Source organism: Folsomia candida, unplaced genomic scaffold, assembly GCF_002217175.1.
Source record: "Folsomia candida strain VU population unplaced genomic scaffold, ASM221717v1 Fcan01_Sc009, whole genome shotgun sequence".
NCBI classification, from domain to species: Eukaryota; Metazoa; Arthropoda; class Collembola; order Entomobryomorpha; family Isotomidae; genus Folsomia; species Folsomia candida.
This window is the reverse complement of record NW_019091201.1, coordinates 985,939-1,010,157: the sequence shown is the minus strand read 5'-3', so window position 1 is coordinate 1,010,157 and position 24,219 is coordinate 985,939. Positions and strand designations below refer to the sequence as shown.

General features: G+C 38.8%; 7 protein-coding genes across 11 annotated transcripts; 4 read left to right on the top strand and 3 right to left on the bottom strand.

Moving 5' to 3' along the window:
- Positions 1-1,063: 1,063 nt before the first annotated feature.
- Positions 1,064-2,861, top strand: LOC110854244 (vesicle transport protein SFT2B). Of its 2 annotated transcripts, none has more exons than XM_035854938.1 (6): positions 1,064-1,354; positions 1,503-1,565; positions 1,705-1,910; positions 1,982-2,035; positions 2,100-2,210; positions 2,279-2,861. In XM_035854938.1, the coding sequence occupies exons 3-6, from the start codon at positions 1,716-1,718 to the stop codon at positions 2,405-2,407; spliced, it is 489 nt and encodes a 162-aa protein (XP_035710831.1). In that variant the 5' UTR covers positions 1,064-1,354; positions 1,503-1,565; positions 1,705-1,715; the 3' UTR covers positions 2,408-2,861. The 2 variants fall into 2 exon arrangements, with proteins under 2 accessions (XP_035710831.1, XP_021958353.1); XM_022102661.2 differs by having other exon boundaries at positions 1,065-1,338.
- Positions 2,682-6,906, bottom strand: LOC110854084 (transient receptor potential channel pyrexia). The gene is made up of 11 exons (XM_022102482.2): positions 5,477-6,906; positions 5,032-5,404; positions 4,786-4,966; positions 4,606-4,722; positions 4,346-4,547; positions 3,976-4,282; positions 3,852-3,886; positions 3,702-3,788; positions 3,554-3,640; positions 3,284-3,478; positions 2,682-3,219 (listed from the first exon to the last, which is right to left on the bottom strand). The coding sequence occupies exons 2-11, from the start codon at positions 5,258-5,260 to the stop codon at positions 2,854-2,856; spliced, it is 1,806 nt and encodes a 601-aa protein (XP_021958174.2). The 5' UTR covers positions 5,261-5,404; positions 5,477-6,906; the 3' UTR covers positions 2,682-2,853.
- Positions 6,907-7,487: 581 nt separating this feature from the next.
- On the top strand, positions 7,488-9,022 carry LOC118436525. Its single transcript, XM_035854814.1, has 3 exons — positions 7,488-7,924; positions 8,000-8,275; positions 8,354-9,022. Exons 1-3 carry the CDS (start codon positions 7,726-7,728, stop codon positions 8,839-8,841), a joined length of 963 nt encoding a protein of 320 aa, XP_035710707.1. The 5' UTR covers positions 7,488-7,725; the 3' UTR covers positions 8,842-9,022.
- Positions 8,944-10,909, bottom strand: LOC110853931 (nucleoporin Nup43). 2 transcript variants are annotated; one of them, XM_022102301.2, is made up of 6 exons: positions 10,506-10,908; positions 10,266-10,382; positions 10,058-10,188; positions 9,831-9,961; positions 9,342-9,752; positions 8,944-9,265 (listed from the first exon to the last, which is right to left on the bottom strand). In XM_022102301.2, exons 1-6 carry the CDS (start codon positions 10,773-10,775, stop codon positions 9,087-9,089), a joined length of 1,239 nt encoding a protein of 412 aa, XP_021957993.1. In that variant the 5' UTR covers positions 10,776-10,908; the 3' UTR covers positions 8,944-9,086. The 2 variants fall into 2 exon arrangements, with proteins under 2 accessions (XP_021957993.1, XP_021957994.1); XM_022102302.2 differs by having other exon boundaries at positions 9,055-9,262; positions 10,506-10,909.
- Positions 10,910-10,931: 22 nt separating this feature from the next.
- On the top strand, positions 10,932-13,724 carry LOC110853929 (probable tRNA (guanine(26)-N(2))-dimethyltransferase). 3 transcript variants are annotated; one of them, XM_022102299.2, is made up of 11 exons: positions 10,933-11,095; positions 11,196-11,420; positions 11,501-11,688; positions 11,768-11,852; positions 11,930-12,018; positions 12,087-12,129; positions 12,202-12,350; positions 12,416-12,560; positions 12,623-12,733; positions 12,801-12,907; positions 12,983-13,724. In XM_022102299.2, exons 2-11 carry the CDS (start codon positions 11,208-11,210, stop codon positions 13,461-13,463), a joined length of 1,611 nt encoding a protein of 536 aa, XP_021957991.1. In that variant the 5' UTR covers positions 10,933-11,095; positions 11,196-11,207; the 3' UTR covers positions 13,464-13,724. The 3 variants fall into 3 exon arrangements, with proteins under 3 accessions (XP_021957989.1, XP_021957991.1, XP_021957990.1); XM_022102298.2 differs by having other exon boundaries at positions 11,191-11,420; XM_022102297.2 differs by having other exon boundaries at positions 10,932-11,420.
- Positions 13,725-14,674: 950 nt separating this feature from the next.
- LOC110854365 (vitellogenin) lies at positions 14,675-22,397 on the top strand. Its single transcript, XM_022102793.2, has 16 exons — positions 14,675-14,845; positions 14,957-15,126; positions 15,232-15,652; positions 15,718-16,034; positions 16,098-16,503; positions 16,585-16,846; positions 16,937-17,156; positions 17,228-17,449; positions 17,528-17,718; positions 17,789-18,314; positions 18,401-18,822; positions 18,901-20,317; positions 20,405-20,723; positions 20,822-21,099; positions 21,171-21,389; positions 21,477-22,397. The coding sequence occupies exons 1-16, from the start codon at positions 14,806-14,808 to the stop codon at positions 22,071-22,073; spliced, it is 6,027 nt and encodes a 2,008-aa protein (XP_021958485.1). The 5' UTR covers positions 14,675-14,805; the 3' UTR covers positions 22,074-22,397.
- Positions 22,155-24,096, bottom strand: LOC118436526. Its single transcript, XM_035854815.1, has 2 exons — positions 23,095-24,096; positions 22,155-22,853 (listed from the first exon to the last, which is right to left on the bottom strand). The coding sequence occupies exons 1-2, from the start codon at positions 23,633-23,635 to the stop codon at positions 22,435-22,437; spliced, it is 960 nt and encodes a 319-aa protein (XP_035710708.1). The 5' UTR covers positions 23,636-24,096; the 3' UTR covers positions 22,155-22,434.
- Between the last annotated feature and the right edge of the window lie 123 nt (positions 24,097-24,219).

The window sequence follows — 24,219 nt, the reverse complement described above, 5'->3', positions numbered from 1 at the left end:
TTGGTTATTAGAATGCATGGTAAGTGAGTATGCATAATAATATGCAGCATAGTTCTAAATATTGCATATACTGAACTATCACAAGAACATTAATGTTTTATCGTCGCTCGGACGCGATGTCTGTGTATAATCGTATCAGTTCAATTCATGCATATGATGCACGCATTATTTTCTTGGTGGAACTTTTTGGTATGCAGAATGTAATATGAAACTCACTTTTTTGTCATATAGACGGTAAACTGGACTGCATTTTTTGGTTGCGCGTGGTATGTAAAAGTTGACCATGATGACGAGAAGGTAGGGAAGTGTGGAGAGGAAATGAAGGATTCGACTTGAATTGCTTATCATTAAGGTTGCCAAATAAGGACTCATGTAATGATGGTGCATGGCGTTCTTGTGTCTTGGTCATCGTGATGCAATGAGTCATGCGTAGACTTTTTTGTGCTAGGTTGAAGTTTTATACCTGAAAAGTCAGGTATAAAATTCGTAAATTTTTAGATTCATGAAATATGTCAAATAAATAAATAAAAACCAAACTCTCCAATTTAGCTACAATAATATTAATCTAATTTAGTTACACAAACTGCGAACGTATTTATTTAATTTGTTTTTTGGGGTATAGCCTAAGCATAAAATTTCATACTCACAAGAATATTAAAGAAATGCAAAATATTTCACATTTCTCTCTAAACATATTCAACATGCATAGAAATATTTACCTCCCCCTTTAATCCATACTCCGCATAACATGCATACTATCCAACCAAATATTTTGGCAAAATAAAATGATATTTATATGAGCACTTATCAATCACACATATTCATTGCTGATAATTATTGCGTCAATCAGATTGAGCATCAGGCTATATGCTACGGTCCATTAGTAGTGCAAACACTCAAACAGCATTATATTAGCAATTTGAATTATTAGATGATATATCCCGTCCGTCCATTATCATTGTAATCTCGTGTTTAACCCTTTCATATGACATGAATGACTCATATCAATATCGTAAAAGCACTAACTCTCATTCACGTCTTCTTTATTGTTAAAGCTGGTAAAATAAATAAAGCTAAAAAACCACCACGTCATCATCTCATTCTCATATTTGCTGCCTACTTCAATATAATATTACTACCAAAGCAAAGCTATTGTGCGTATTACTACACATTGCAGATCAGAATGACAGCTGCAGTTGTGTTCAACTTTCAAGTGTAAAACCGTTAAAATCACGGTTTCTCTCAAAACTAACAACATTTTGTGTTTGGTAAAGGTAGTAAATTGAGAAAAGGAGACGTTAAAACTAAAATAATCACAGTAGTAAACACATTTGGGAGGTATGAATTTTCGTTGGTAACGTTTTATTCCGATTACAATTTTATTATAATTTTTGTTTTTGAGAAAAAATGAAAATAGATATGGATTTGTGATGTGTTGCATCGTGTAGTTAATTTAATCATAACTTTAATAATATCACATGTTGTTCATTCTTTTTATCCAGATCAAAGAACACGAAACCGGATATAGATCAATTAATTACTCCACACGGACGGTCGTGCAACAGGTGGGTGTTGTTTTTTTTTACCTGTTGCATTTTTACGAATAGAAGTAAATATAAAATATTTAGCTCACACTTAATTTGTGAAACATTACATTGGACATAAATTTTTGTAGATTTTAATCGGGTAACATTTTATTTTAAGACTTTACTAAAATGGACAAGCTACGCCGGGCTCTGAGTGGTCAGGAGAGTCAAGAGAGTCAGGCGGAACAAGGAGGGATCACGGAAATAATTGACTCGACGTCTTTGTCGTGGTCCACAAGGGTCAAAGGATTCGCGATCTGCTTCGTCGTGGGGTTCGCTTTCTCAATTTTTGGCTCGCTACTCTTCTTCCTGGGGAACAAAGTGGTACGTTGTTTGTGAATTGACGTAAAATACGTAAGAATATGCACATTATTTGGAATATATTCTCATCTTAGGGTTTCGGAATCTGCTACTCGTTTGGGTCCATCATCTCAATCTTTTCGTCCATGGTAAGTAAATATTTCGACACGTTGCCGATTGTTGTAGTAATTTTATAGCCATGTTTTTATGCAGTTTCTTATGGGGCCAGTAAATCAGATAAAAAAGATGTTTGACGGAACTCGTGTCATCGCAGCGATCATAATGTGGGCTTCGATCATTCTAACGTTATTCTTTGCATTTAAGGTACAAAAGATACTGATTAATAATTCTAATAATTCAGACATTAATTGTTTTTATTGTTTGTTTCTCAGACAGGAAAAGGTGGGCTCGTCCTCTTGTTCGTCATTATCCAGTTTTTGGCTATGACATGGTATTCCTTGTCTTACATCCCTTATGCAAGAGATGCAGTGAAGAAATTCTTCTCTGGGGTCTGCCTTTAATAAGTTATGGTCTTAAATGACGATAAATTTGATATCAACTATTATTTGAAGACACAAATTTTACTGTGGGGGGTTATTCATATTCATACATATCCTCATCAATATCAATACGTATGTACAATACGTATAATTAGAATAGAACACACGTAGAAGTTTATACTTTGTGTATGGTCACTTTTTACCAAGTTCAAAACTTCGTCAGGGTGTATTATTATTATATAATTACAAATATGGAACTTTTCGTACAGACTGAGTACTTTTTTCTTGTTTATTGTTGCCGTATTATTAATTGTTTATTGGTATTTAAGAATATATTTGTATGTACATATATTAAGTTAGCATTACACAACTGGTCCTTATACAGATAGACATGGGTTTGTAGTCGAACCTATGAATTACTTGCAAACTTATTAATTTATAATTGCGTAAATATAATCAATTTTATTTCAAACTCGAAAATTTGCAACTTTTTTCGCAACACTGTCCATTTGATCTTCCAATTCAGCAATTCTCATCAAGAGAATTCTCGTTGTTTCATTTCCATTGTTAATTTCTAAACTTTCATTTTCCATTCTAAGCCGTTCCTTACGAAGATTTGTTAAACGTCGTTCCTTCAAGAGTTGTGTAATATCGTTTCGAATATCGACTGGAAGTTCCTGCTTTAAAATTTTCGGATTGTATTTGTAATAATGTTTCCCATCTTTCAAGTCAGTTTTCTTAACGAGAACTGAATTTGCGTAGAGCAAGTCAATAACGAATAAATTCTGAATCATTCGAGAAACACTGGCCAACTTCCCGTGGCCTCGGAGAGTCTGAGAATCGGGAAATAGTTTACAATTTTTAGCAATACTTTAATGATGAGAATTACAGTAATACCTCGACATCTTTAATCGACATGGCTAATAAGAAATTCATGAACACGATCACAATTATGACGAGAAATCCGACGCAGAAAGTATTTGCAAGAGCTTGGAACCAGAGAGCTCGTTCCTTGGCATCGTCCGACATTGTGTCGTATCCAACAGAACCCACATCAACGGTCATCATTATAAAGCCAAACACGCTACCCATCTGAATTACATAGAAAATTAGACTTATAAACCGGTATTAATATAACATCTTTGATCTAAACGTATAAAGTCTAACGTCAGTAAAGAGTAAATTGAATCCCATGTAAAATCCAATAAATAGTGGCAGAAACATGAGGATGATTTTCAAAACACTTATAAGAATCTGAAAAAAATACTTATTTAAATATGTAAACTGAAATCGGTGTAATATTTTTATTTTCTACCTTGACAAGCATTTCAAGGTAAATTGAAACACCTTGATACAATCCAACTTGCATGAGAAACAAAACCCACGCAAGAAATATCCCGAGCTAGAATTATTGAAAAATATTTCAGTTTCCGAAATAGTAGGAAGGTTTTAATATGTAACGTACACTTGCTATCGGATACTGCCACGTGATGTTATAACCTATAACCATTTTGATAATTTAATTGGTTAAGAACTTGTGAATTCAGTTTAAAAATTTGCATTTTGAGTTCAAATGAACTATTATGTACCATTTTGGTAGAACAATCCAGGCCATAAGGTCACACCCATAACGACAATGGAAACTCGAATGACCCATGTCCTCCAACTTATCAAGTATTTGACATCCACTCGAAGCAGCATGTAAACTTCAACCAAGGTCCACGAAGCGTTTATTAAGAGAAGAATGCCAGCCGCAACCGTAATTGTAACGTTAATATCACATCGTGTCTGTGTACTGCTGGCATTGATTGTACTATTTTCATTGTCGGATTCGATTTTGCAATGTTCGAAGTAGAGGAAATATATGAAAACTCCGTACAATATGGGATACAGAGTCTAATATAAAGTACAATTTTAGTTAATTATAACAAAATCATTACAATTACTACAAATAATTACCGAAATCAAGAAAAATATCCAAAATCTGCTCGCCATTTTAGAATTCTTCAGATATAGAAAAGCTCTGACGAGTGGATGATATAAAAATCTCTGCCTGACATCCGACTTCGCGTCAAGAAGGTTGTAAAGAAATTGGGTTTCTTTTTGTTCATGCTTAAAACTTGTGTGACCCGTGGAGGTTTGTGGAAATTGTAAAATTGGCCTGAAATACATAAACCAATTTATTAGCCTAGTTTTATATGATAAGCTAATCTTATTACCTCCAATCTAATTTCACAAACGTTTCGCCTTTCATTTCTCCTTCTTCGATGGAAATTCCGCTGTTCAATATTTCCACTAAAACGTCCGGCATTGAGAGAGAAATTTTAGACGCCAACCTGTAAAAAAACTTGTGATGTGACCATTTTCAATTTAAGCGTGAGAACAATTTAGAAACTTACTTTACAGTACAATGAGCCCCTGAATTTAGTAGCATCATCGTGCACTTCTGAAATTCATTGTTCACAGTCAAACTTAACGGGGTATTTCCCAACCGATCCGAGTGGTTCAAGTCAATTTGGCGATTAATAAGAATGTCGAGACAATTAATCATTTCGATCGAATTAAGATGACCCATAAATCCTACAGTAATAATAACATACTTAATTAGCTAATTAATGTTGGTAAATAAATGGCACAAAATTTACCGTCCTCTAGAAGTACGTGAAGACACCCTTTCCCATCAGCGTCTTTGACATGGACATCGCAGCCATTTTCTTCCAATAAAGCTTGAAGATATTCTGCATCGTATCTTCGGACAGCTTCGTGAAGGAGGAGAGATGTATTATTGTCAGGATTTGTACGCACTCGAGGAATCATAATGCTTAGATCAGATTCCATGCTGGAAAATTGTCCTATTAATTTATTCTTGCTCATTTGGTTCAAGTTCAATAATTAATTAATGAAAAATTAATACAAAAGTAAAAGCACAATAAGTATTGCAAGTGAGTAAATAATAATGTACATCAATGATAACATAACTTATCAGGTGAGGAATGAGTAAGGCTATGTGGAATCTATCTAATAGACAATACAACGGGCTTATCAGCAATTATGTATGATAAAATGAATTATAATTGGACAGCGTTGTACCTAATTTCCTGTACTCCATTCCAATGTCATCATTATTATTGCCCTACTGTCAACTGCAACTAATTTTATGGCACAAGTAGGCTTAGGATTTTTTTTTTAACGTTTCTAACGTATTATTTATTATTAACATAAACATTGATAAACTATGAAATACACTTAGTTGGCTTGGGGAGTAGAGGAAAAACCCGATGTTGGTGGGTTGGGAAAACCTTTACTTGATCCGGATAGGCGTCCGAGATCACCATTCGGCCCCTTACATGATTTTTGTAAATAAAACGACCTATCATTTAAAATATAAAATAATTCTTCTAATCCTCGTTGACTGGGGACAGCTCCCATGATTGATGCCGCATTCCCGCGTTGAACTGCCAAACTAATCCGTTGAATGAGAAAAGTTGTCGACATTGGTCCAGTGACATCCTTCATCCTCCTCCCAACATCTTGGATGAACTTCAACCCTTCCGTCCCCCATACTCCTGATGTCTCGATAGCCACCGGAACAAAGATATAGTTTGTTTTAAGTTCAGAGTACAGTTTGTGTTTTTTGGTCTCGGCTAGTTTTGCTGCTGTGCCAGCATGTCTAAGTGTGTGAGAGAGATAAGAGGGGGCAAAAGTGTCTGTACATGTAAAGTCCCATATTAGTGAGCGTCCCTGTTTGTAAGGTATTAGTGTTAGACCATCCGGTCTTTTTCCATCTGTCCTACAACACCCTACTGGTTCCCTAATGCTTGGTATGCCTGCAGAAATTAAGGCTCTCTTTATAATGTCATTGGCTTGCGTATGTCTAGAGTGCCTGCCAGCACTTTTTTTACATGAAAGACCATGTAAGCCTAGTTCATCTACTTGTGCGCCGCAAACACATTTATGAGGGAAACATAAATTTAACCCTAACCTCAAACCTATTGCAATCCTGAAGGAATTATCGTCTAAAAGTGTGCCTAAATTCCTCGATGGTAAAGCTTGCAACCATGCACCTGATTCTTTTGACCTTGATGCCAAAATCCTAGCAGTATTTATTGGGGTGGTGGATGATTCCAGGATACGTGAAGATACGTAATTGAAAATTGGACTTTCCCAGGATGATTGAAAAGAAGTAATTGTACTGCGAGGTAGTTCTTCACAACTAATTGACTTCCACAAGTCCTGCGCCTCGGTCACAAGTGAATCGGACAAAGCAGTGACATACGAGGGCAAAATTAAAGAAACCAAGTCAGTGGTGGCAAATGAAGATGCAAGAAAACATGGAGTTGCTAATGTTTTAGATTGTCTAATTCCTAAACCACCTAATTTAATTGGTAATGCAATTTCTTCTAAAGACAAAGGATTAATTTGGCAATTTGTAATTTGTTCTAAGGCATTATGGAGCAATGAATCAAACTCCTCTAGCAAATGTGGAGATTTAAAAATAGGGGCTTAGGATTAGTCATGTCTTAACAATTGTAATTTATTATACAGGGTGGTTTAAATGTCACGCTACAATGGAAAATTTTTCGATGGGAAAAATCCCTAAATCTCCATTAGTTACAAGATTTTTGGTTGAGATTTTTTATAAAATTATTATCAAAACTGATGGAACTCTGATGACGAAATTCTTGAAATGTTGAATTTTAGAGACAAGATTTCGTAACTAATGGAAATTTACGAATTTTTCCCATCGAAAAATTTTCCATTGTAGCGTGACATTTTAACCACCCTGTACTATAGGAAATGATCAGATTTATATTAATTAATTGTAATGTGGTCATCCCAAACATTAGTAAAAGCATGTTGCATGATCACAACGCAAATTCGAAGTTTCAGTCAGTCAGAAAATTGATCATGCACTAAAAGTTCATACCATTTGCATTTCCAAGTATAATATAAATTCTGAGAAATAGAATTATAGCAAGAATTATACGTAGTTCTCCATGCATGCAGAAGTTGATAGGTTCTGCTACATATATGATGGGGTCGGTTCCGGGTTGGATTAATAGATCGTCGTTATATATGCGTAATTACTTATAGACGAACTTTTGCATAATCATTGTTGATATTTGCTTTAACTTCGTAGAAGTCGTATTGTTAAGCTGGGGTCATCATGGAGGTACTGATCGTGGAAGTACGACTAGAAGTAGTAAACTAACATTTTCTCATTGTAGTGGAAGCATTATGGAAAAATTCATAAGGCTGAAGGAACAATTTATCGTTGTCCCTCGACGGTTGCTCAATTTTTCCACCAAATTCGCATTCGATCCACAGATACATATGAAATGGAAGGTCATTTTGTCACTGGAACGCCATCCAACTGGAACCCCAACCAGTTTGGGGGATTGTCTTCGCCATCATTATCGCTTCCCTCAATGGTCTTCCGGGGGAAGGTTGAGGACGAAAACAGTTCGGAACAATACTGGGAAGATTACAATTCTTCGTCGCTAATGAGTTACGGTAATGTTGGAGAAATGAATGAAGGTTAGTCGTTAGTGGCGTACGCGTAATCAAGATGGGGTGGTCTACAATTAACGTATAAAATGCATTTTTCTTCAGTTTGCATGGGAAGTGAATCTCATCAAATAAGTCCACCTCCATTCATCCCACACGAAGACTATTATACTGAGGAAAATACCGATGAAGGGGTCGACTTAAGCCTTGGCTATCAACTGTTTCAACAAGAGATGGGAAATTTTCTATGCGACGAGGGCAATCAAAAGCAGGAACAGAACGTGAACAACAGCTTGGACAACCCAAATGTGGTCGTGGGGTCATGCTGTAGTATGAACGGAGAGAGTGACATGTCCAATTTGACAGGGTCGCCGTATTCAGGTGGGTTGTGAGTACTATTAAGCATTTCCAAATTTATATCACTTGAGCATGAGCAAACCCCTCGTAATAATCTTGTAGGCGTTGAGATACCCTCGCACGCATATGATAACCACTTCTCTATGGTTGATCCGGCCCCAAAATTTCGACCCATTACAATCCACTTTCTTGAACTTGGTCTTGGATTTAGTGGCGGAAGTACAGACATCATTTCCCCACAACAACTCCAACAACTTCGTCAAGTTCTTCACGATTATAATCATTCTGAAAAGCAGTCAGGAAGGGGAACAATGTCTGGTGGTTCGGTAGTGGACATATCTCGACCAAGTTCAACCATCATGATAAATCTAAAGTCACTGGTACCGAGTGAAAATAGTTGTAGAGTTAATGGTCACAGACGGAGGCCTCAATTATCAAGGGACAAACCTTACCGCCGGGGTAGAAGTTCACATTTGAAGAGGAGGAAAAGTAAAAATATCGGTCAGATTAAAGAAAGTAACATCGACAGGTTTTCGTCATTCGTGATGACTTATGGCAGAACAGAACCACTGCAGACTGACCCTGAGTGATCCAACCGCACATAGATAAATATTTAATTTTTTCAAATAAATTTGAATTCAAGAAACGTAATATTTTTTCACATGTACATATAAGCTATGAAGCTCCAAAAATTTTGTGGGACTATTGCTTATGCAGATTTATTTGATATCAAAAAATGATAATTATATACAGGGAACCTTGTTATGATAACCAGAAGTGATCAACAACTTACAGATAAATATAGTTAATTTATCTCTAGTAAAAAACGTATTTATTACTGTGCACTTATCTCCGTACAGAATAAAACGCCGCTGTCGCCACCAGAAATTAATCTGTCATGCTTGGACACATTCATTGAGTTAACAGGAAACAAAGAAGTATTTAACTGTTTGAAGATAAGTCCGCGTTTAAGGAATTCAATATTAACATCGGGTGTGTACATCAATCCATCTGCTAAAAATTAAAGAAAATATATTAAGCAACGAGTTAATATGCTAGAAATATACATTCTTTGTCATGATTTATATACCTTGCATATTAAAAGAACCATGACCAGGATACCATTGGCAAACTTGGCCAGAAGAAGAACACGAGAAGAAGTGATCCGGATTTATTTGATGGAAATAAAGTTCGCTTAATGAGCCTTCGTTACTTGCCAGATTTGCAATTGGGTCACATCTCGATCCTCCTCGAAGGTCATATAAATCCATGCACCCAGATTGATAACCAGCAATTACTAAATGTTTCTGGGAAGGATGAACAGCTAAACTGATGACTCCGTAAATATTGTTCATCGCAAAGTTTGGATTTAGAATTTGCACAGGTTTATTTTCTGGTTCTCTAAGATCCCATCTTTTTAGCTGACCTCCCCCATTCCCAGTAAGGATTTCTGAACGACTAACAAAGTCTACGCAATAAATGGAGAGTGGATCGGCATGGTCTGGTTAAAAAAAGTTAGTATATTTATTTAGAACAGACTTGGATAAGTCACATAAATAACTGTGCAACAAATACTAACCCAAACTCCTAACATTCTCATTGGTTGTCGCTGTACTTTGATGTATTGATCCATCCTCGCCAACACTAACCAGTGATGAAAAATTGGTCGCTACTGCGCGAGCAGGGCAAGGACATTCAAACGAGCCCGACCTAAAAAAAGTTTACATGTTAAAATTGTACCTCTACAGTAGAGGCTCTACTGCTGACAAGATGATAAAATCACTGTTTAGTCAATTTTATCCCTACCTAAGATTATGAAGATGCTTTGTCGAAGTGTGCTCAATCCTATTAAAAGTATCATCTTCATTCCGTGGACATTTGTACAAAGAAAGAGATCCTTGAGACGTGGTCACCGCAAACACTTCATCAGTCACTGCCTGTGAGTGATTCAAATATATTAGATACAAAATTGATATACAATTTAAAGCAGTGGGCATGTTCTTTTTGTTCTTACCACAACATCAGTCACATCCGCTGGGGATTCAACCGTGCATAAACTATTCACTTGACTATTAAACTTTCCATACTCGTCTTGAACAATTGATAGTTTCCACAGGGTGATATCACTTTTCTAAAAACGACATTAATATTTAGAAATCAAATACCCGAATAATGCTAAAATTAATGACATTAATATTCATTTTAAAATACAGGACTCTCGCATGAGTACAAAGCAAGCATTTACTAATCATACCAATTGTCCGCACGTCGTTGAAATTAAATGCTCCGTGGCGTGAGGATCTGGAATTAGTTGAGTAGCGTTGTCCTGCAACCATCGCACTTTTCCCAAATTGTTCCCAGTTTGTACTGTGACCGTGAATGGTTTGTGGACCTTGATCGCAGGGTTTTCTCGATTATTAAAACTTAGCCCCGAGTTTGTCCGGTGTTCGAAAACATGATCAGCATTGCTGTGATCATAGTCAAACTCGGCTTGAAGCATGGCGCGGCTCATGTTCAGTGCCATAATGTTTATGAACCTGACGATATTTTTGTAAACTTTTTCGGAAATTTGTCCAAAGTTTAGAAAATAAAAAATTCTGAATCAGAATTTCTGATGAACTCGCTTTATGTCACCTTGTGTTTAGCAAAAGAGTGCCCGCTTACCGGTTTCGGGCTGAATCGAGACAACCGGCTTCTGGGAATTTAAAGAAATTCCGACATGTGCTATCTTGCGACACCAAAAAACCACAATATTTTCCTAAAAAACTATCAAATTCTTAATTTCTAATAATTCCTCCACTTCAGGTCACGATTTGAAGTCCAGGACGCCAGAAAAATTTCGAGGTTTGTTTCACACTTTCAACGAAACATAATTTACATAAAAGTTTTGTAACGACAAATGAAACGAGCAATTCCATTAATTTTCAAATCAAATCAAGTAAAGTTAATTGGCACGATGGCGGACGCTTCCATGAAGGATTTAACTCTAAAGTCGTCGACGAGTGGAGATGCGAATGAAGAAAGCTTTGAAGGGATCACGGAGGTGAGGGAGGGGAAAGCGATAATCCGATGCGATAAGAAGCTCAACATCTTTTACAATGCTACACAAGAAGTTAACAGGGATATTAGCATTGTTGGTGTCCACGCCCACATATTGCGAGAAAAAAAGGTGAATATGGGTGTAGAAATTGTACTTGGAATAGCATTTCACGTGAAGACATTGAAAATCATACTGATTGTTTCTTTTAGGATGATGTTACCCTTGTGGAAGCAATGGCAGCGTCAGGGATTCGAAGCATAAGATACGCATTGGAAGTCAAAGGGCTGAAGAAAGTGATTGCTAATGATTTTTCGACCGATTGTATCACGAGTATTAATAAGAATTCTAAATTAAATGGGACAGAAGATATTGTACAACCTTCACTAAATGATGCAAAGTAATTGCTGCTTCGTAACAAATTTAAATTGTCATTGACATCTTTTACTTAATATAACTTGGCAATTTTGTTATTGCAGTGTAATTATGCGGTCTCAAAAAGGATTCATAATAGACTTGGATCCGTATGGTAGTCCAGCTGCATTTATTGATTCGGCAGTTCATGTAAGAATTATTACTAGTAGTTGATGTAAGATTCATGAATTACTGATGCCTTATTACTCACTGCATTTATTATTCAGGGCCTAGAAGATGGAGGATTATTTGTTGTAACAGCGACCGACATGGCAGGACTGGCTGGAGGAAATGCAGGCGAAGCATGCTTTGCTCGGTAATTCCGAACTACATTTAAACCATGTCATAATAAACACTATAAATGTATGACCTTATGTATGCCAGATATGGAGCAATGCCACTAAAAATTAAATCGTGCCATGAAATGGTAGTTCTAAATTCTTACTATTTATCATTACAACAAAGTTAAATCTACATAATTCATTATTTGGTTTTATAGGCCTTGCGCATTTTAATACACACCGTTCAGAGTTCTGCAAACAGATATGGCCGTGTTGCTATTCCATTGTTGTCGCTGAAAATAGATTTTTATGTCAGATTGTTCTTCAAGATTATCAAAAGCCCTGAGAGGGCCAAGGAATCTTGCATGTAAGTCATTTTTATCTCTTCATCATTGATGCAATCCTAAAATGTGTATAATTATATTGATCCAGTAACACTTCCCTCGTTTACTATTGTACCGGATGCAAAGCCTTTAATTTTCAACCACTGGGTGTCAGAAAGAGTCAGAAGATTTACACATTCGCCCGTGGTCCACCCGTCTCAGACAAGTGCTCAAATTGTGGCTCCATTCATCATGTAAGAATTTAATATTATGTTTGTTATTTATGGTTGTACTTAATTGTTGACTGCAACATTAGGTGGGTGGACCTATTTGGACTGGCCCTATGCATGATAAGGATTTTGTTTCTGTGATGGAGAAAACACTAGAGGATAATTATTCCTATTTAAACACTTTTCCGAGAATAGAGGTATTATTCTAATTCTCATAATGTTTGTTTCAATTGCGTTATTTTAACATTCCTACCTTTATATTAGGGAATAATTAATCTTGTCGCTGAAGAAGTAGATGTTCCATTATTTTACGAACTTAGTGAACTCTGTTCAGTTTTAAAAGTTGGTACAATACCTTTGCCGAAGATCCGGTAAGATATCTGCAGTTATTAATTTGATTATTAAAAAGCATTGAAGTTTTTATAACTTTAATACTGATTTTGCAGGTCTGCCATTCTAAATTTAGGATACCAAGTCTCTCTCTCCCACATTGCTCCAAACACAATTAAAACTACATGTCCCAATTCCATTATATGGGACATTATGCGAAAATGGAAATTACAAAATCCTAGTCCTCAGCCATTAAAAGAAGGAGCTGGTTTCAATATAATGCAAAAGGAGTCTGAAACTCCAAATATTTCATTCGATTTACACCCAGATGCCAACCCTGCTTCGAAGGAAAATAACCTGATGAGGTATCAAAATAATCCAACCAGGAATTGGGGACCTGGAGTTCGAAATGCATTCAAAGGACAACAGAAATCGGAAGACAAGCGGATAGCCAACCAGGGAAAGAAAAGACATCAACGAAAAGAGCCTGGTACTTCTAACAAATCTGAACCAGAATCATCACCTAGTCCAGAAAGTAAATGTTTTAAAAAGGACGACAGCACAATCAGTGGCGAAGAAGGTCAGGAAAAACTGTAATTATTTTCCCCATAAAACGGTACTGACGAATATGATTAAATAGTGAAAACTGCGAGGGCATAATTTGTTTTGATTATGACTGAGTTTTGAGTTTAATTTATAAAATTTTGTTACTTAAAATTAAATTAATTAGAATTTATAAAATTAATATTCTATTGGTTAGCCTCGAAAATTCTACTTGGAATGTCAAGTTTTTTTTAACTAACATAACACTAAATATAGGACATTAAAATCGTATATTTTCTGAAAAATTTACAAAGTGATCAAATAGTCCGTTTGCAGTTTTTTAACCGCACACGCAACGAGTTCGTCAACTCCTACCAAAATTAATGCGACAAATGGCCATGAAATTCTGAATTATGAATCAAAGTTATTCACTTTCCATCTTGTCAGCAGTTTTCACTTTCTGGAGATTCATTATTGCTAACGCATACAATTTACACTACGTAAACAGGTCAATTATAATTCAACTCGCATCCGTCATCTTATCGTATCTCTCTGGACGAGTCTTCTACATACGTGACTGCATTTATTCCATCACTCATTCATCCATCGTCAGCATTTCCTTTGGTGATAAGATGACCTAGCTATTTAATTGAACTCAAGTAATTTTAGTCATGCTGGGTACGAAGGAAAGAAAGTTGCAGGTTTTAATTGGTTATCAACTTGTGTGGATTTTGCATAAATTGCATGCCAATTTGGCATCGCAAAAATTGAGAGTCTGGAAACCTGAGATTTATGTACACCACTTGTGAGACCTCCTTACTGTTTTGCTGAATCGCGAGAATTTTCTCCAGTGTTGAGAAATGAGAGCAATAAGATAATATCCAATTTTTGAGTGATAATTAACTAGTTGCAGTGGTGCCTGCCTGTCCAAAATTTTAAATCCAGAATTTGTTGATTAGTGCTTATACTTTGTTACTTAACAATAATACGATAGCATGAAATTTGGCTCATGCAGAGTTAATAGCAGCCATGAAAAATAAGTCGACATCAGCAAAAGACAATATCTCATCATTCTCTCTTAAATATTGTCCATCCAAAACAGTCATCAACATGGAACATTGCATATCATTGTCGGTTAGGTTGGAGTTAGCCATGAAAACACTAAATTGTGCATTTTTACACTGGACGGGGGTTGGTGGTGGTGGTGGGATTGGACGATTGCTTCGGTGGGGTCCATATAAAAAGACATCGACCGGTGTGACCATTCACAGTCAGGTTTCAGGCAGCTCTTCAGAGATTTACTGAAATCCATCAGGTTCCCGTCCCGTCATCCCCTTGAAATTTCCAGTTTACAAAATTTCCAGTGTGTGAGAAATTCCTTCAGTTATTCGCCAACATGAGGGTCGCCGTCGGGCTCTTAGCGCTGGCAGTCTTGGGTAAGAAACTATGTCTAATTATGCATAAAAATTTAAATTTTGAGAAATATTTAGGTTTCTGATTTTAATGCCGTGCCACTTTTTGAAATAATTTTGTTTTCCTCTTTACAGCCGGATTCGTTTCAACCGAATACGCCTGGACTCCGGGTACCGAATATGTCTACTCTGTCCGAGGAAGGATGATGACCGGTGTCTCGGTGATTAACAACCAACACGCTGGGTTCGAAATTCAATACAAACTCTACGTCAAATTGTTGTCGCAAGGAAAATTGGCCATCAAGGTGAGTTTATTTTCAATTATTTGAATCCTGACCGATGTAGCAGATTTTTTAGAGGTTACTTATTTTAAACGACAACTTAATAATATTATTATTTTCATACTTCAGCCCGAAAATGTTGAACTTGTCGAAACCGAAGAGGAGCTTGACCCTCGTGAAGGTGATATCGAGAAGGGAAAGCAGATCCAACTCATCGCTGAGATGAAGAAGGCTCTCGAGTCCCCCATCCTCGTTACCCTGAAGCAAGGAGTACCCTCCAGCATCCAAGTCGAGAAGGATCTTCCAGTTGCTCTCATGAACGTCAAGAGGGCTCAAGTCTCTCAAGTCATCGTTGACACCGTCGGTGCCAAGATCGTCATTGAGGGTAACATCCACCGCCGTACTAACTCTGTTCGCCAAGCCGACAAGAATGACGACAGTGGCTTTTTCTTCGAGACTTTGGAGAAAACCGTCCACGGAGAGTGCGAGACTTACTACACCGTCAGCCAAACTGGTCCCTACCAATCCGTCTTCCAACACGAGGCTCAAGGTGAGTAAGAACAATTTTATTTAATTCATTTCAGTTTTTAACGTATATTTCTATTTTTTACGAAGATCAACCCGCTGGACAACAATCCAGTGAATCTTCCTCTGCCTCCAAGGAACGCCCATCCTTGAGACGCGCTGATTATCAGAAACTCTCACAAAAGTACAACTCTGCTTCTCTTGAATCTTCCAGCGAAGAGCAACAGCGAGAGATGCCATGGCCCAAGGCTTTCAACCAATTCTGCAGGGAACAAGACCAAATCTACGAAATCTACAAGGTCATCAACTTCACCGCCTGCCAGAACAAACCAGTCCTCGCTTTCTTCAGTCCAGTTGAACTCCTCAAGTGCCGACCTGGCGATAACTCGTGCGGATCCATCTGGAACGTAAGTTACCACTTGATAATATAATAATACACTAACTGCAATTACAATAATTTTCTCTTGCAGCGTGCCCTCGTCTCCAGAATTTTGGCCTGCGGAAGCTCTCGTCGGGACTTCAACATCCTTCAAATCAACCAAGAGGAGCAGTTCAACTTTGGACTTCAAGATGAACAACGCATCGTTGCCGTTGGTGTGCAGAACATCACCATTGAGAAAATCAGCCACGGAAGCAGCGTTCACTATTCCCTCAGTCAACCCCAAACTATTGACCTCACCTATGAATTCAGCCGCAAGGAACAACGCCAACAAATCAACGGAAGGACCCCACAGTCTTGGAACTTGCAAAGCCGCACCCCCCACAGCACCCACGGAAAACAATCTTCATCTTCATCTTCCGAGGAACAGGTCAGGTCATCAAGCAACAGATATCCACGTCAAGCCTCCCAAGAGTACAGCCAGGGACACCAATCTTGTAAGTTGAATAATAGTTTACTATCTTACAATAATAATATCGACTTTCAATTAATGACAAATTGTCAACTTTAATTTATAGACCATGGCTCTCAATATAACAAGCTCCCCTTCCCAACTTTGAAGGATGCCCCATTGAGACCACTTCTCATCTCTCCCTTGACCATCCCACAAATGCAGGAACGAGCCGTCGAATTAGTCCTGGAATCCGCTTTGGATATTCACGATGAATCACGATCCATTGCTGAACACGAGACTCTTTCCAAGCTCACGGTCACTGCCAAGGTCCTCCGATTCTTGTCCCAAGACGAAATTCTTAACGTGTACAACAATCTTACCCAAAAGTAAGAAAATATTTTATCTACTAAACTAAGGTTTAATTTGATAGCTTTTAAGAGATTATATTCTACTCTTATATTTTATTCACTAAACAGGCAATCTTCTTCTTCCGACAAACAAGAAGAGCTTCAACAAAAGACCAGGAAGAACTTCATCCTCGATGCCATGTGCCAAGCAGGAACCAACCCAGCTATCACTGCCGTGATGAAGCTGATCAAGCAGCAAAAGGTCACCGGCGAGAAGGCCGCTCAACTTATCTCCACCTTCGCTCTCTACATCAGACACCCAACTCCTGAACTCCTCAAGGAAATCTTCGTAAGTACTTCCATCATTGTAAATTTGACACGAATTTTAGAAAAAATATTTGATAATGATTTTATTTACAGGAGTTCCTCAAGTCTTCTGTTGTCCAACAAGACCAGCAAATGAAGACCACCACCATCCTCGCTTTCTCCGTCCTCTTGAACCAAGCTTGCATCAAATACAACCGATACAACGTTGCTCTTTACGGAGAATTCTGTCAGGTGAAGGACACCACCGAGTACGTTCAACATTTCGAAAAGAAATTGAATGAGACCCTGAACCAATCTGGAAATCACTGGACTCATGTAAGAATTATTTGTATGACTATTAAAAAATAAATAAAATTGATTGCTTTATATTAATATTTTGTGTATATGGTGCAGGTTTACATCACCGCTTTAGGCAACATCGGACATCCACGCATTGTCAAGGTTGTGCAGATGATTTTGGATGATTCCAACGATCCCATCGAGAAATCTAAGGCCATCTTCGCCCTCAAGAACGTCGTCGTCTCTAAGGAGGCTGAACAAACTTCCAGTGATGATAGCATTGAAGTAGTCGACCGAGTTGCCAAGTACGTCTATTATTTATTCTGAATAATCAACCTCTCATTTATTGACACATGCGTTCTTTCCAACAATTAGGGTTGTGATTGATGACGAATATGTCGAGAAGAAGGTCCTCCCCATCCTCGTTTCCGTTGCTTTCGACAAGTCTGAGCACCCAATGGTGCGAATGGCAGCTATCCAAATGCTGATCTACTCTCCCCAAGCTGATGTTGCTATCTGGCAACAACTTGCTATTAGCACCTGGTCTGAAATTTCCCAGGAAGTTCACTCCTTTGTCTACTCGACGATCAAGAATCTGGCTCAACTCCACACCATTCTCCGACCTGCCCACCTCAACATGGTCCGAAACGCCAACGCTGTCCTTTCCCTCACCAAGGACTTTGACGATGGTCTCCTCAAGTCCCGCAACATTTTCAGCTCTGGATACGTTGGTGACCTCAACAGTGGATACTTCCAACAGTTGACTTATTATGGTGCCCGAGACTCCATCATTCCTAGCTCGTTGTACTACCGAAACTACCTTCAATTTGGAACCGGTGCATTCGGAACCAACCCAATCGAGTTCTCACTCCAAGCCCGCACTGTTAGCCAAATCGCCGAGGTTAGTTGTCGTTGACCAATGATTTCCTCATGTCTGTATGAATTTGTGATTATTAATGAGTATGGATTTTGTTATGTCCATTGCAGGTTGTCGCCGATCAACTCGACAACAGCAGCAGCTCTGAGGAGTCTGGCGAGAAGAACCCCGTCATCCAAGAGCTCAAGAGCCTTCTTGGAATTGAGAAACGTGAGATGGATGAAACTGCTCATGGCTCAATGTTCCTCAACATCCGCAATGAAGTTCAACGCATTGTCGAAATCAATGTCAAGGACTTGCAGAAGCAATGGAAATCTCAAGCCATTTATGCTTTGGCTTCCCTCCGACGTGGAGTTGATATCAACTACCAAAAGGTTGCTCAACTCGTCCACCACACCATGGAAATGCCCACCATCTTTGGTGTTCCATTGTTGTACAAACAACGCCTGCCCGTCATGCTGTCCGTCGTTGGTAAGACCAAGCTCCAAGGAGGATCAAGCGATGGACAATTGCAAGCTCAACTCGAAGTCGTGTAAGTTTTTTTTGCTTCACTTTTCCGTTCCTAAATAATAATAGATTTTATGTAATTGAATGGATTGCTTTTACACAGATTGGCTGGTAAGCTGACTCAGAAGGTAGCCGTCAAGGTCCCATTCTTGGGTAAGAAGTACGAATCTGGATACCAACGTCACATTGTTGTCGATGCTCCATTCCGAGCAACCGTCAGAATTGCTTCCAAGAAACCTATAACCGTTGCCGTCACTCCCACCAAGGACATCAACGGCCCTGCCGCTGGAACCATTGAGCTGGTCACCTACCACCAACGCCCATACACCGCAATCATCACTGACGAGCTCTACCCCACCGTCCATCACCGTGGAGGACAGATGAACGTTATCAACTCTGAGGAAAAATCCCCCGTTTACACCAACGAAGAAACTTACGGAAAACAAATCTTGGGACTTGCCTTCCGAGTTAAGGAACAATCCGACTACAGGGAGGAACAAGAAACCCTGACTGGATGGGGCCGATTCATCCGCCGATTCCACTCTCCATCTTGCTTCCTTAACCTTGGTGTTTACGGTCCAAAAACCATCAAGTTTGCCGAACGTCAAATTCTTTTGGACGTTGGGGAATCCAAGACCAAGACTTTCGTCGTTGCCCTTGCAGCCAAGCGTGGAAGCAGCTCCCTCGATGGATCTTTCCACACTGACTCTTCTAGCTCCTCCTCGTCTTCCTCCTCCTCTTCCGAATCTGCTGATAACAGTGACAGCAGCGACAGCACCAGCAGCCAAAGCGGAGATAAGCAGAGCCGTCTTCGATTCATCCGTGGATCATCGTCTTCCTCATCTTCCAGCGAGACCAATGAATCCTCTGACTCCAACGAGAACTCGAAGGAAGTTTACAGCAAGGCTCGCGTCATTGCATTGGCCGTTTTCGGTAAGGTCCGTGCCATTCCTCCAGTTGAACAGACCTCCAGCATTGTGAACAACTTGGATCAACAAATCGAGTCCAAGATTCAATACCTGTTGCAAATCGCTGTTCGTAAGAACAAGATCTTGATCCAAGCCGCGTCCGCTGATGCTGCCAATGAAGTTGCCAAGGCTCTCCCCACCGACTCTGAATCCCTCCAAGTTCTCCGTGACGCTCTTGTCAAGGGGCCCAATGCCAAGGAACAACAGGACGGTTGCATGGAATTATACGCCAAGTACACTGCTCCACAACACGCCAACCAGCAAATCCTCACCGTCTTGCGCAAAACTTTGCTCGAGAAGGACTTGAAGGTTCAAGTTCAAGGACAATACAAATTCGGAGAGACCTGCAAAGACTCCGACCTCAAGTACAAAATCGAATTGGACGGACAATTGGAGCGTAATGCTGAGCAAACTAAATATGCTGGCAAGGAATCTGACGAAGCTCAAGCTTGCGAGGAGGATGAGAAGAAGGGATTCACCGTTTCCGACACTTGCTTGGTGGTTGCCAACTCTCAGGCTGCTGCTTTGAACAAGTGGCGTCTGACCTTCAAGGTGTGCATTTTTTAACGTCTTTATTTTGTCCCATTTTGACTTTTGAATATCTCTTAACCGACATATTTTTATTTTTACATTTTTTAGTGGAACAAGGATATGCCAAATGAGCTCAAGAACGTCACCGAGCAAGTTGAGGACTTTATCAAGTACTTGTACTACCCATACGTCTCCCACAGCTACTACCCAGAACCCCAGGAAACTTCCCCAGACCGCACCATCATTGCCGAATTCGAACACTCCCCAGACACCCTCTTCTGGAACTTGGTTGTCCGAAAACCCACCTCCGTGTTGGCTTTCAATGACGTTCGATCTGGCCCAGTTGTCCAAGCTGTCCTTCCCTTGACCGCAACTCAAACTCTTCCCCAAAACTTGATGGATTACTTTGCCGGAAACGACTCCCAACGTGAGACACGACACGATTTTATATTATACAAAGCTATTTAAAAACTTACGATGAAAACTAACTGAACTAATGACGACCTCGTATTTTATTTATTTCAGCCACTTGCCAGTTTGAGCAACGTTACTTGTCCACCTTTGACGGAGTTACTGCCCGTTACAAACCCGAGGTCGCCAAGGGTTGTTATCACCTTTTGACTGCTGACTGCTCTGGAAAACACACCATGGCCGTGTCTGCCAAGAACTTGGGAACTCAAGACATCAAATTGAAGGTTGTCCTCTCTGGCGCTAAGATCACGATTGGAAAACAACAGTCAGGACAAGGAATCGTCCGCCTCATCAAGGCAACTCAAACCCGTGCCCTTACCGTCCTCGTCAACGTAGGTCTTAATTTTTATATCAACCTTTGGATTATGGATTGGGTCAAATTATAATTTTTGTCTTATCATAGGGACAAGAGGTTCAACTCCCATACACCGTCAGGAAAGAGAACCAGAAACAAAAGAGCAACGACTTTGTTGCCAGAATCAAGGACATGTCGAATGGAGGTGTCCAGATTGAGACCGAGGAACAGGATATTGGTTTCGATGGAGAGCGAATTGTCATCTACGGATCTGAAGTTTACCGTAATGTCACTTGCGGTATGTGCGGTGATTTCGATGGAGAGAAGGTATGCAGTAATATAATATTACGCCTCATTGCCTCCCCTCTCCAATATCAAAGAACTAACTTTTTTGTAATAATAATTTTTTGATAGGTCGCTGATTTCCGCAGCCCCCAAGATTTCCCCCTGAGCTCTGCCACTCTTTTGTACGCCAGTTATGCTTACAACTCCAAGAGCGACAGCGAAACCTGTCACGTTGAGCCAGCCGTCCGTCAGCTTATCAAGCAAGAGGAATCCATTGGACAACAAGGCCACAGCCGTAGCTACCTGTCCCGATCTGCCAGACAAGGTAGTGTCTACGGAAAGAAGTCCAACAAGAACCAGGCTTCGTCATCTTCATCCTCTTCCGAGTCCAGTGAACAGTACTCGAAATCATCCCGGGGCCAACAAAAAAAGTCGCCAAAATCCCCCAAGGTTCACCAACAAATCCGCATGCTCGAATCCAAGAACAAGATCTGCTTCTCTGAGAAGAAGGTCGAAGCTTGCCCATACGGATATCAACCAAAGGGTGGAAAGACCATCTCTGTCCAATTCTCTTGCTACAAGAAGAACAGTTCAGTTGCTAACGAAATCAAGCAACAACTAAAGTCTCGATTCGTCGACCTGTCTCAATCTCAGTACAGGAGCTATGCCGAACGTCAAACCCTTGATGTTCATGAGAAGCCAAACCAATGCGTTCGTTCTTATTAAACAACTACAACTCTTCAGCTTAAAAGAAAATCTACTCTAAACTCGATCGTCATACTGTAAACTGTGATTCACTTTCTTCTCTTTTTTCATTTTTCTGTCCGAAATTAATGTAGTATTTTAGCTTGAATCCCACCTCTCTACAACTTACCCCTCGTAGTACATATCGTAGTGTAATATTCTCTCGCCTTGCTCACTTTCTTCGCAGTTATGTTGATGATACACATTCGAAAATATTTATTTATACCAAATTTAGTTTAATTCGGTTTAATTTATTTTCAAAATTCGACATTATTTGGAACCAATAAATTATGCATTATATTGAAATCAATCAAATCATGATGTTTTTTGTTTAAATATTTGTTCACACATGAAACACAGTTTTTCTCATCTGTTTAGTTTTCTCTGGGCATAACTTGGACAGCCCAAAAAATATTCCTATAAATACTGCACATCCGCCCAAGAGTAGGACGATATTGACTAGAAAGTTGGTAACGGGAAGTTTTCCAAAGTTTCCGAGATCATCCCAATTGTCAATAATTCCTTCACTTGCATTGTGAGAGCTGTCCATCTTACAGAAATTCCCAACAGGGTTGAACATGCTTCCATTTTTCGTTGGTAGTTCGGCATCTCTGAACAATTCATATTGCAATCCTCGAATGTTTAGCCGACTTTCACTCGCTGAGTCGACCCCACTCCAAGAACTGCAAGAATACGAACTGCCAAATGTGGTAGGTGTAGTAGTGTCGACAGTCTCATCAAAATCCTCTGTATCTCTGAAGGCTGCATAAATATTGGGTTTAGATACATTTGTATTTTTTTTTAAAATGGTCTTAAAATGAATTTTTGTTAAAAAAAACTTTTGCATTTGAGACTATTCAGGTAAAGAACAAATCTCAACTTGCCTCAAACTCTCAACTTTTCTTAAAATAAAATTGTGTAAAAAAAACTTTGTGTTTAACAATATTCTCTCAACTTGCCTCAAACTCTCTTCTTTCATGTAATGAAGAAATCGTGAGCTCACCGAAATATCTGTATTTTTTCGCTTTCACTCCAACTTTTCCTCCATCTTGTTTCAGCGTGGCGTCCAAATCCACCAGAACCAACCGGAAGGCATCTCCTCCTTGTGTTATTAGGAAATGAAATCTGAGAACTCCCAAAGCCTCGTGTCCTCCTGTCCGACTTAGACTGTTATTAAATGAGATTTGTAGCACTCTGAGGTTAAAATTACACACGTTTTCAATTTGTACTAAAACAGTGTTTTCTGAGATGAGATCAATTTCTTCGAGCTCTATTGTTGCTGGCTTATCTTTCTTACGCTTATCTTTATTCTTATCATTTATTTTAGTGTCCTTCTTACTCTGAACAATGAGAGAAATTCTTTTCGTAACGAGTGAAACACAACCCGTCCAGGAAATGTATGTATTGTTATCATTTTCTAACGAGTTGTTTTGCTTCGTAATAAGACTAGTTTCTTCCGGGACGGTGGAACAAAGACATTGAATATGCACGCACAAAAATAACAAGAGTTTCACTAGGATTAATTTGTATATTTTTTTCTCCATGATTTTTATACAGTTATAACTTATAGATTTTATGTTGACTATTTATTCTCGAAATTATACATTTCTCATGAAATGGGTACAATAAAATGAGACATTTTTGTTTATATTTATATGATTTTTTTCACTGACTTTGTAACAGGATTAAGTAACTACCTACGCGTGTGTGTGATAATTAAGCTATTCTGGACCCGATAATTGATAGCACTACTAATACGTAATCTCCTCTTTTTATACCTTGACCAGCAGTATCGCAAGTGCTTTAAAAAAACAAGGACAATTCCGGGTTTAACTTTATAGGGCGAACCAACACAGAAGTCAATTTAATGAACAATGCCATGAGTGTGTGTGTAATTAGTGCAGAAACACAATGAAAGTAGAATCATATCATAATCATAATAGTTAGTCAACATTTTATTTATTAGTCAGTTTTAGGAATGCTCATATTGAAAGGCTTGTTGGAAAATATTTTATTACACAAAACAACATTATTAATTCACAATGACCCTGAAAGTTGAGATGATTTTGATTTTTTGATGAATCATAATGCTTTTTACGACGGAATAATCCACCAAGAATTAAAAATA